The sequence below is a fragment of the Panthera uncia genome, assembly GCF_023721935.1.
Source record: "Panthera uncia isolate 11264 chromosome C1 unlocalized genomic scaffold, Puncia_PCG_1.0 HiC_scaffold_4, whole genome shotgun sequence".
Lineage (NCBI taxonomy): Eukaryota > Metazoa > Chordata > Mammalia > Carnivora > Felidae > Panthera > Panthera uncia.
The window spans coordinates 81,316,569-81,327,768 of NW_026057585.1; the positions used below are offsets into that span (position 1 = coordinate 81,316,569).

Sequence of the window (11,200 nt, forward strand, 5' to 3'; positions counted from 1 at the left end):
GACCTCACCAAAGATCCCCGGGAGTTTGTTCGGGTGTGGCAGCTCGTTGGTTTTCTTGGGCGGCCTCCTCTTCAGGGGCCTCGCTGCCCGAGGGGCTCGGACGGGACCAGGGCTCGCCCTGAAAAAAGTGACCAGGAAAGGCTGTTTGGAGCCCGGCGCCCGTCGCCCCAGCAGGCCGGCCAGGCCAGGATCCACGCTGTGCCCTGAGACGGAGAGAGGAGAGAGGGCGATCACTCACGGGCAGGGGCCGTGCACGTGGGACAGCGGGGACCCTCCTGCCAGGGCCTGCTCGGGCCCAGGAGTGTGGAGGCAGAGGGCCTCAGTTTGCTCCTCTGGAAACAGGAGTCCCAGGTCCGAGGGAGATGGAGGGAGGGGGGCCTCGCGAACACAGGGTCATTACTCGTGATAACGGTGAACAATGCCATCTGTGAAGCACTTTATAGGTTTCGAGTTAGTTCACACGCGTGACCTTATGTGTCTCCACAGTCCCCCTGGACCTCATGCTTCGCTGAGAAACGTCACAGCCACTCTGCCGGGGGCTCACAGAACCACGGTTCCCATGTCCATCTGAGCGCTCCGAGGCCCGAGTTCTCCCTTCCACCCCATACGTTCTGGGGGTGTGGATGGATTTATGACCCAGCAGATTGGAGCAGCCACCAGGATGCACCCAGGGCTTGCTCTGCCCAGCACTGCCAAGAGCAGGGCACTAACTGTCCCCTGACATCCACAAACGAGACCCCGGGTTCAGTGGGGCAGAGACATCTGGCCAAAGTCCTGGAGCCGCGGTTCAGTCAGATCCCAAGTTCTTACCCACTGAAGGTCTTACTCCCCCGGGTTTGTGGGTTAAAAGAGAAAAGGCTGTGTGGGCGAGACATGATGGGGACCTCCGGCTTGGAAGAGGGACACCCCTGAAAATGGGATTTGACCCCACAGCTGCTTAGAGATGAGGATGCCCTGAGAAACACACTCACGATCCCTGGAAATGTCGACTCCACCAATGAAACCAACTTCCTGTACCTCTTTGTATTTCCAAATGACCTCTTGATTTCTTAACTGTCAAAGTAACACAAGGGCAACTGTAAGGTAACCTCTGGGGAAGAAATATCACTCAGAAACCTCTGCCCACCCCAACACATCATTTTCATCTTTCTGGAATATTTTCATGTCACCTGAACTTTTACACAATGGTCATCTTAACAAAGAAGTCTGTTATGTTTTCCAACTTTTTCACATAAACATGTTCACTGCTGTTAAAATGTCTCCACTATGAACGTTTCAAATGCATAAAATTCCTTTGAGAAAATGTACCATAATATTTAGAGATTAGCTTAACTTTAGACATTTAGGTTATTTCCCGGCTTTCATTAAAAGACGAGAAAGGGGTAGATCTCTTCATTCTCATTTCCTGTGGAATTTTCCTTTTTCTTTGTTTGAATGTTTCTATTTTTCCGAGGTGGGGGGGGGGGAGGGGGGGGGGGGGGGGGGCAGAGAGAGAGGGGAACAGAGGCTCTGCAGTGGGCTCTGTGCTGGACAGCAGCGAGCCCATCGTGGGGCTCAAACTTACAAACTGAAACTGTGAGATCGTGACCGGAGCAGGAGTCGGATGCTCAACCAACTCAGCCACCTAAGAGCCCCTCCCACGGTATTTTCTTAAACTAAACGACAGGAGGTGATTACTGACTTTTATGCTCCTTAAAACACAGTGCCAACTGCTCTACTTCCTGTACATCACCTCAGTGTTGCCACCCTGACACACGCACACACGCACAGGCACATGTACGCACGTACGTATGGAAACACACGTGCACTTCTCATACAGGATACAGACATACACATACACGATGCTACGTGTCTGTTCCATTAGCGGGTGTCTGATTCACTGTGAAACCATCCCAGTCCTGCTCAGCTGGCAAAGGTCAGCCCTTAAACAGCCGGGCTCTAGACCTGGGGCCCCGGGCCAAGTTGGTTGAACTAATCAGTCCAGAGACTAAACTTTGATCTATGACATCACCTCCCACAAACAAATGCACCGGACACGTTAGAGGCACCGCTCAGGAACGATCCTGCTGGGACGGGAGGGGGGTCAGCTGCAGGGGCTGACACTGGAAGGAGCCTTGGGGATACGGGGGTGGTTACTCCTCCCTCACTTCCCCCCACATTTCGTGGCTCGTTCCCGAGAGAAGGCTCCTCGGTGAAAGCCTTCCTGTGGGATCATCCGAGCTCCAGGAATTTAACGTAAACATCAGGGAGGAGGGCGTCTGAGTGCCCGACAACGGAACCAGACCTAACTCAGGACTCACAGAACATGCAAGAGAAACACCAATGATCTCCTTTTGTTTTTAATTAAAGCTATATTCCTAATGAGAGAATAGTCTGTCTGGCGGTAGCTGAGTCTGAGACGCCAGGAGAACCGGTCAGACGAACGGACAGGCGTGATGACACCCCTTCTGGGTGAGAGGCAGTGGCGAAAATGAAACACACCCTCTGACCAGGGCTTCCTTTCCCGGGTCAGGCGGCCACCTGCTGCATGGGTCTGAGGTTCGGTGACACGCCGAAGGGCTGCCCGTGCTCTGTGACGTCGTCCACGGTCAGCCCGTCCCAGAGCTCGATCAGCGTCGGGCCTTTCTTCTTGTGCACGTCGAACACGGCCTTGTCAGTGATGATCCGGTCCACACAGCGCCTCCCGGTCAGCGGCATGGTACGCTTCTCCAAGATTTTGGGTTCGTTGGCCTTGGTGCAGTGCGCCATGGTGACCACCACTCTGGTCTTGGGACTGGACACCAAGTCCATGGCCGCCCCCCTCCCCCCCAATGCCTTTCACCTTCTTCCCGGGTATCATCCAGTTAGCCAGGTCACCGTATTTGGAGACCTGCATGGCTCCCAGCATGGTGAGGTCAAGGTGCCCCCCTCGAATCATGGCGAATGAGTCATCACTGGAGAAGAAACAGCCCCCGGGGAAAATGCTCACCGTCTGCTTGCCTGCGTTGATGAGATCTGCATCCACCTCATCTTTGGGTGGGAACGGCCCCAAGCCCAGGACGCCATGTTCACCGTGAAGATGAACAGTCATGTCCGGGCTGATGTAGTTGCTGGCCAGGAGCGGGATTCCTATGCCCAGATTGGCATACATGCCTTCCTCAAATTCAAGAGCTGCCCCCTTGACAATTCGGGCCCTGGGGTCATCTGCAGACTCGGCTTTTTCATCGTGCTCCTTCCTGAGGGCTAGATGCTCAATTCTTTTCTCGTGTTTTTCTCCCTGAATCACGCGGTCGACATAAATGTTAGGAACGTGGATGTCTTCGGGGGCAAAGGTCCCCACATCCACGGTTTCTTCCACCTCCACCACGGAGGTTTCCGCAGCTTTGCACATGGGCACGTTGAAATTCCTGGCGCTTTTTCTGAAGATGACGTTCCCGGCGCGGTCGGCCTTCCACCCCTTCACCAAAGCAAAATCGGCGGTGATGGCCTGCTCCAGAAGATAGTGGTGCCCGTGGAACTCCCTCACCTCTCGGGGCTGGCTCATGATGGCGATGTGGCCGTCGGGCACGGACCTGATGGGGGCGCCTCCCTCCTGAACCAGGGTCCCGTAGGCCATGGGAGTGTAGAAGGCGGGCACCCCGGCGCCCCCAGCGCGGATGCACTCGGCCAGGGTGCCCTGGGGCGTCAGCTCCAGCTCGCCCGCCAGGTACCGGCGCTCGCACAGCGTGTTCTCCCCCACGTAGGAGCAGATGAGGCGGGCGATCTGCTTGGCCTCCAGTAACAGGCCCGGCCCAAGGCCGTCCACGCCCACGTTGCTGCTGACCACGGTCAAGTCTTTGACGCGCGTGCGGAGCAGCGCCTGAATCAGGTTCTCTGGAATCCCGCAGAGCCCGAAGCCGCTGACCATGATCTTGGCCCTGTCCGCGATGTCTTTGACGGCCTCCACGGGATCCGCGTAGAATCTGGCGCGGGCGCGAGCGCTGGTGGCCAGGCAGCGCACACCGCCCTCGGCCTCGACCAGCGTGGGCCCCCAGCAGCTGGCGGGGACGCGGTGCCCGAGCGCCCGCGCGCGTGAGCCTCTGGAGGACGGTCATCGTGCGCTCCGGCTCCGGGCCCCGGACTGAGACTGGCGGGGAACAGGCCAACGCCGGCTGCCACCACCGCGTCACAGAGCAGGGAGGGCGCGTGGGGCGGTGACGCTCACACCAGGTGGCCCCGGCGCCCCTGCCCACAGTGAGGGGCCCCTCCCGCAAGGGGATTCCGGACCCTGCGTCCCCCGCTGCGGAGGCAGCGGCGTTCCTGAGGGGAAGACGCGACACTGAGTCCTAGGGGTTGGCGGCAAGGCCGCCCATGTCCAGCCCAAAGCCCCGGGGACAAGGGAGGTCCTTCGCAGAGCCCTTCTGGGCACACCTCTCCCTGTTGGACACCCCCAACTCTGGGTGGTCCCCTTCCTTCTCCGTCACCACACCCTTCCCGGGTGACCTGCTCCAGTCCCCTGGCCCTCAGGCCACGAAGACGGCCACGCTTCCCACACCTGCGCCGCCCGCCCTCGCGCTCATCTGTCCTGGATGACCGGCCATCTGGACGTCTACCAGGGCTCCCAATGACCTCACCGCCAAAGAAAGTGCTCTGGGGTTGCTGCCTCAGACCTGCCCCCTCCTCTTCTTTTACTCAGACACAAATCTATTAAAAATGGGCCCCTGGCTCGCTCCACATTTTCCGTGATACCTCCGCTGCCCACTTTTCTCCATTTCTGCCGCTACCGACAAGCTCCTCCCCACTCCACCTGCACACTGGGTGGCTCCTGAGCCTCTGTGACGGCGCTCTTGTCCCCCACACACCACCCTCCTTGCTCACGTCAGGGGCGGGCCGTTCTGGATACATACGGAGAAAGGTTTTATTTTATCCTAGTTGAGATTTACAGAAAAACTGCACCGACAGCCCAGAGTCCCCGGATACCCAGAGCCGGTTTCCCCTGGGAAATGTTAACATTTAAGTTAGGGCCGTGGATTTGTCACAACTGATGAACCAATATGATAAATTAACACGATATATATTCGGATCTCGCCGGTCTTCCCCATGTCCTCTCTCTCTCTTCCAGGGTCCCCGCCCGGATCCCACATGGCTGTCAGCTGCTACAACTGCTCAGGCGCCTCTGCGCTCTCACACGAGCTCAGACTTGCTTTGTAATTATGACGGTTTGCAGAAGGACCTGAAGGGCACTCTGCCTTAAGACCTTCCGTTTCCGTTTGTCTGGGTTTTTCTCACGGTTAGACGGGGTGTGGGTTTTGGGGGGAAGACCACGAGATGGAGGGCCCTTCCCATCCCTTCATGTCAAGGGGACACGGGAGGTACGTGACATTCACATGAACCCTGATCACCTGCCGAGGCAGCACGCTCAGCTTTCTCCTCTGTGAACTTACTTCCCCCACCCCGTCCCGACTGTACTTTGGGAAGCAGGTCGCTAAGCGTTGTCACACTGAGGGGTGATGTCCTCCTTGGGGGGGGCGGGGGGGAGTGTTTTCAGAGGGCTCTTTTCAGATCCTGCCATCCTCCACTGCTATGAAATACAGGGAGCTACCCCCCACGCTCCAACACCAGGCCCTGGTTTACCCACAGAGGGCCCGGAGCGCCTGGCAGGCTCAGTTGGTAAAGCATGCGACGCTTAACCTCAGGGTTGTGAGTTGGAGCCCCACGTTGGGTGCAGACATTACTTAAAAATAAAATCTTGGGGGCCCTGGCTGGTTCAGTTGGTTAAGCGTCCGACTCTGGCTCAGGTCATGATCTCTCAGTTCATAAGTCTGAGCCACACATCAGCTCTCTGTCATCAGTGCAGAGCCTGCTTTGGATCCTCTGTCCCCCTGTGCCCCTCCCTGGCTCACGCTCTCTCTCTCAAAAATAAATAAACGTTAAAAAATAAATGTAATCTTGAAAAAAAAGAATGCGCCCTGCCAGCTCTCAGTCTCCTCTCCCATCTGCCCTGGCCCCCCACTGCTCCAGCCACGGCCGCCCCTTCCTGCAGCTCAGATACGCCAATCTTGTGCCCACCTTCGGCTTCTCCATCCCACCTCCTGCCATAACGGAGGCTCTTCCCCAGATACCTATGGCACGAATGAAGGCGTGATCCTCATTCTACAGATGAGGAAATGGAGGCTTAGCAGGTAAGTATCCTGCAAGGTCACCGAGTGAGAGCGCTGCAGGGCTGGGATTCAAGCCCAGGCCTCTCTGATCAAGTCTGAGGGTGTAACTGCTTCCCCTCCTGCCCTGCCCAGTAGGGGACCTCCCACCCTACACGGCTGCTCCTGGAGAGGGAAAACACAGACTCTCTCTTAGCAGCTCAAGCGTGGGTTCCGCACAAGGAGAGGAGGGAGAGCACTGTGGTAGGGGGCCCCTGCTGCGGGAACCTGGCCCCTGCACCCCGCTGACCCCCACGGCGGGGCAGGGATTGTCACCCCAGGCGCAGGGCTGAGAAAGGCCAGGCCTCCAGGGCCCAGGGAGGGGGCTGCAGCCCTATAGGCTGCCAGCAGCGCCAGAGGAGCCCCCGGGAGAAGGTCTGCCGCCCAACCCTGGGCCTCACCATCGTCCGTTTCCACATAGAGGCGGAGCCCCAGGTCCTTGTTCCGGCTCAACAACCAGCGGTCACTGGCTGCTGTCACGTCCAACACCAGCCAGCCCTCGTCCCCAGCTCGGAGCGTCTGAAGATCCAAAAAGAACAAGTCAGACTCCCTGTGGACACGAAAGAACAATTAACCGAGGGCTGGCACAGCTGCCTCTGTGTTTCTAGGGCCCTCCTGTGGACCACGAGTGGGCGCCTGCCCACCCTTGGGCCGGGTGCCTCACTCTCCTCATCTCACTGCATCTACCCCACAAAGGTGTTACTGCGCCCACGCATTGATGTGGAAACTGAGGCTCAGGAGCTCAGTGACCTGCCCAAGGTCCTGCCCCAGGACAGCGGGGCACGGACTTGCAGCAGGACTGGTTCTGGGTCACTCCCCACAGTGACACGAGGCCTGGGGTCAAGTATCTTTCTGAGTCTGGGGGTGTGCTCTCCAGGGAGCTCCCCTTCTGTCCTCTGGGACATGTCCCCTCCGGGGCTGGGCCCGATACACCGACAGAGGCTCGACCGGGAGGCGGGGCGTGGGGCGGGCACCTGTTGGACTGCTCTCTGACCACCTCGAACATGCTGACGTGCAGGGTCCCGTTGAGCAGGTGGGTGCTGGCCATCTTGTAAATCCGGAACTCAGCGGCTGTGACCATCTCCCCCTCTGGGATCTGGGTCAGGTCAAAGCGGAACTCCTTCCAGTGGGGCTCCTGGTGGCCCAGGGTACGGTCACGCTCCACTGCAAGACAGAGCGGGACCGGCGGTCACTCGTGTTCTGGGCTCGGGCTGGGGGTGGGCGGAGTTGGGTGGGAGCTGGGGGCCGAGGCAGCCTGGGTGGTGACGGCCCCCTCCTCTGCAAAGGGGCTTGCTCCCAGGCTCCGCCCGCTGGGTGCTGAGAAGGCTCAGTGGGGCTACATGGTGAGGCGTCTGCATAGGACCCAGCATACACCAGCTCAACGAGAGCAGCCTTCACTTCTGGCCCCTGAGCCCCAAACCCGGCCTGCCATTCCCATTCCCTGCTGGCGCTGGGACCCGAGGGTGAAGTAGAGGTCAGGTCCCTCCTTTGGGAAGACGGACATCAGAGCCAAGGCAGAAAAGGGCCACGTAAGGGTGCAGACATAACTGAGTACATTTCTGAGCCAGGGGCTGTCCAGAATCTGCCGATGTACATGCATGGAAGCCTGGGGAGGGGGAGCCTTTGCAGCTGACACGGGCTGGGCCTTGAGGGGTGAGAGCGGATATGTCGAGAGAGGAGGACACTGCACAAGAAAGGGGCCAGCCTGAGCAAAGGCCTAGGGCTGAGGAACAGATTGTGCCAGCAGGGGAAACAACAGCCATAAAACACAGCAAAGGGTGAGATGATGGCAGGCCCCGTTTGGGGACAAGGGGAAGGAAGAAGGAGTGCCAGAGGGAGACTCAGAAAGGAACAAGGAGTAGCAAGTAGGAGTGACAGCTCCTGGAGAGACCTGGTCAGGGCCTGGGGAAGGTGGACAGTCCCATGGTGTGGTGGGATCTGAGCAGGCTTCCCGGAGGAGGGGACATCTGAACTGGCCTTGAAGGATGGGGCAGAGTCTTGTCGGGTGGAGAAGGTGGCAGGGAAGGCATCCTAGGCAGAGGGGACCCCAGAGGCACCGGTGTGGGGTGCTGGGGCGTCCACAGAGCAGCAGTGTGGGGGACGGGCCCTGAGTGGCTGTGGCCTGACTGCGGAGGGCTGGAATTCTGGCCCAGGAGCGTGGGCTGTGCCTCTGGCCGCTGGGGTTCAGGGCTCTGGGCAGCAGGGGCGCAGTGTGGTTTGGGGTGGGGAAGAAGGTATGTGTGGAGGGGCAGGTGAAGCACAGGCTGGAGGGGGAGCCAGGGCGGCCTGGTGGCAAGGCTGGACTGTCTGGGCAGGAGGCTGTGGGTGGCGAGTCAATCCCACATCTCCCCAGCTGCCCGGAAGTGCCCAGGACAGTATATTTAGTACCGTCTTACTTTAGCCTCTTGTCACTTTCAAACACCACAAATCTGTGTTTCCGGAAAGCAGGGGTGGGAGCCGCCCAGCGCTGTCCTCAAAACCCAACACTGAGATTTTAATTACATGTCTCTGAGTCTTTTAAAAACTCTCTCTCTCCGGCTACTGGGCTCAGTGACCACAAGTCACCGGGCCGGTGGCGGAGGCGGATGTGGGGAGCACTTCCCGTCCTCACGGTGAGGACCTGATCTGGTGATGGACAAACAGCTGGGCTGGGTGGGGCCCGTGGACGCACATTTGGACAGGAGGAGACGGGCTTCTCATCCCCAGCCGAGGAGGAGAAGAAACAGAACGTCCATCCTCTGACAGCGTGCCGGACACGCGGCAAATGCCCACCCGTGGCCCAGGCTGTTGCGGAGGCAGCATGACCCAGAGCGGATGCGGGTCCTCCCACACAGGCAGAGGGCGCGGAGGGCAGGGTTCTGGACCCTCACCAAGCGATGCACGTCAAGAATATGGACACGCATGTCCCCTCCCCCCTACAGACACACTCACACTCACACTCACACACACGCACAGCTTTGGTGACAATTTCCATCCACTCGAGGACTGCACTGACCACCCCTGTTATGTGGCTGTGTAATCCCGGTCGTGCAGGATGACGTAAGTCTAGGCTGCTGGCTATCACAGGGTGCAGCACAGAGCACGAAGGAGGGTGGCTCAGTCACACCCTTCACCTGTGTCCTCTCAGAGCATCATAGATGTATCTGCTCCCAAGTCCCAGTGGCGGCTGACAGGCGGGTCCTGGGGCCACTGGGAATCTCCGTGTGCAGGCCTGACGCTGATTTCATGCTGGATCTGGGGACTCGGGGCACAACCCGTGAGCCCGCCAGCTCCTCACCCTGCGGCCTCCCTCCCGTGCTGACCTGGGGGGCCAGGTGCGCTGGGTTGAGAGAGCCTCATGTACCTGCATTGACCCCAGTTCCCAGCTTCCATTGTGGGTTTGTGAAATCGATGAGGCACCCAGTAGTTCGGCACAGGAAACTCCCCACCCTGGCTGTTCCAGGTAAGCACTAGAAGGGACATTTTTAGGAAAGTAATGCTCTTCATCAGTAATTAGTGGTATTTCCTGAAGTGTGGAACTGGGTAAAGAACACTCCTTCATCTGACAGTTGAGAGGATGCGGAGAGATAACCTATGGATTTGCCTCTTTTTCTGTGGCTGTTGCTTTGAGTCAGTAGAGAGACTTTCCAAAAGCTGGTGCTCTGGGAAAGCATTTTCGGGGACCTCTATGACCCCTTTGTTAACAGTGCAAACCAAGCCTACTTTAGCCAAAGAGGCAGCTTAGGGCAGCACAGGGAGCTCTGACCAGTGGTCAGGACATTCACTGCAGGCCTGACCCTGCACCAACCAGGTACATACTTGGCCTCGTCTCCTCTGTGAACTGAGAATAAGGGTACTGCCCAGCTTTCCTCACTTTATAAACAGTCAGACAATGGACTGGGAGGGGTGGCCATTCAACAAGAGTTCTTGAGGAGCCTGACTTGCAATCTCCCTACATTGTGCTAAGATGTGGTACCCTGGTACCCTCAGGAGGCCATGTCAGAAATTTCAAAGCTGGGGGGAGGAGAGGGAAGGAAGAAGTGGAATGATCTTTTCCCAAATAAATGTGTTAATCTGCCCATTTAATTTTCCTTAGTTTATCAAGTTCAATTTATAAACAAATTTATTAAGTTCTTACTATATGTAAGATTGTTCTGATAACCCAGTGAAGAATTGGGCAAAAGACATGAACAGACACTTCTCCAAAGAAGACATCCAGATGGCCAACCGACACATGAAAAAATGCTCAAGATCACTCATCATCAGGGAAATACAAATCAAAACTACAATGAGATACCACCTCATACCTGCCAGAATGGCTAACATTAACAACTCAGGCAACAACAGATGTTGGCAAGGATGTAGAGAAAGAGGATCTCTTTTGCACTGCTGATGGGAATGCAAACTGGTGTAGCCACTTGGGAAAACAGTATGGAGGTTCCTCAAAAAATTAAAACTAGAACCACCCTACGACCCAGCAATTGTACTACTAGGTATTTATCTAAGGGATACAGGTGTGCTATTTCAAAGGGATACGTGCACCCCAACATTTATAGCTGCACTACCAATAATAGCCAAAGTAAGGAAAGAGCCCAAATGTCCATCAATGATGAATGGATAAAGAAGATGTGGTATATATATACAATGGAGTATTACTCGGCAATCAAAAAGAATGAAATCTTGCCATTTGCAACTACATGGATGGAACTAGAGGGTATTATGCTAAGCGAAATTAGTCAGAGAAAAACAAATATCATGACTTCACTCATGAGGACTTTAAGACACAGAACAGATGAACATAAGGGAAGGGAAGCAAAAATAATACAAAAACAGGGAGGGGGACAAGACATAAGAGACTCTTAAATATGGAGAACAAACAGAGGGTTGCTGGGGGTGTAGTATAAGGGGAGATGGGATAAATGGGTAAGAGGCTTTAAGGAATCTACTCCTGAAATCATTGTTGCAATATATACTAACTTGGATATAAATTTAAAAATTAAAAACAAAACAAACACAAAAACAAAAAAACAAAACAAAACCAAAAAAAAAACCCTAGAAGATGGGCT

The 11,200-nt window shown here is 56.4% G+C and overlaps 2 protein-coding genes across 2 annotated transcripts; both read right to left on the reverse strand.

The window, feature by feature from the left end:
- Positions 1-1,238: 1,238 nt before the first annotated feature.
- LOC125913700 (succinyl-CoA:3-ketoacid coenzyme A transferase 2, mitochondrial-like) lies at positions 1,239-6,057 on the reverse strand. The gene is given in 4 exon segments (XM_049618890.1): positions 1,239-2,793; positions 2,795-4,058; positions 4,184-4,278; positions 6,028-6,057. Coding segments are annotated over 4 exon segments (1,674 nt in total). The 3' UTR covers positions 1,239-2,508.
- LOC125912849 (bone morphogenetic protein 8A-like) lies at positions 5,533-9,542 on the reverse strand. Its single transcript, XM_049617629.1, has 2 exons — positions 7,130-9,542; positions 5,533-6,705 (listed from the first exon to the last, which is right to left on the reverse strand). The coding sequence occupies exons 1-2, from the start codon at positions 7,234-7,236 to the stop codon at positions 6,309-6,311; spliced, it is 504 nt and encodes a 167-aa protein (XP_049473586.1). The 5' UTR covers positions 7,237-9,542; the 3' UTR covers positions 5,533-6,308.
- Between the last annotated feature and the right edge of the window lie 1,658 nt (positions 9,543-11,200).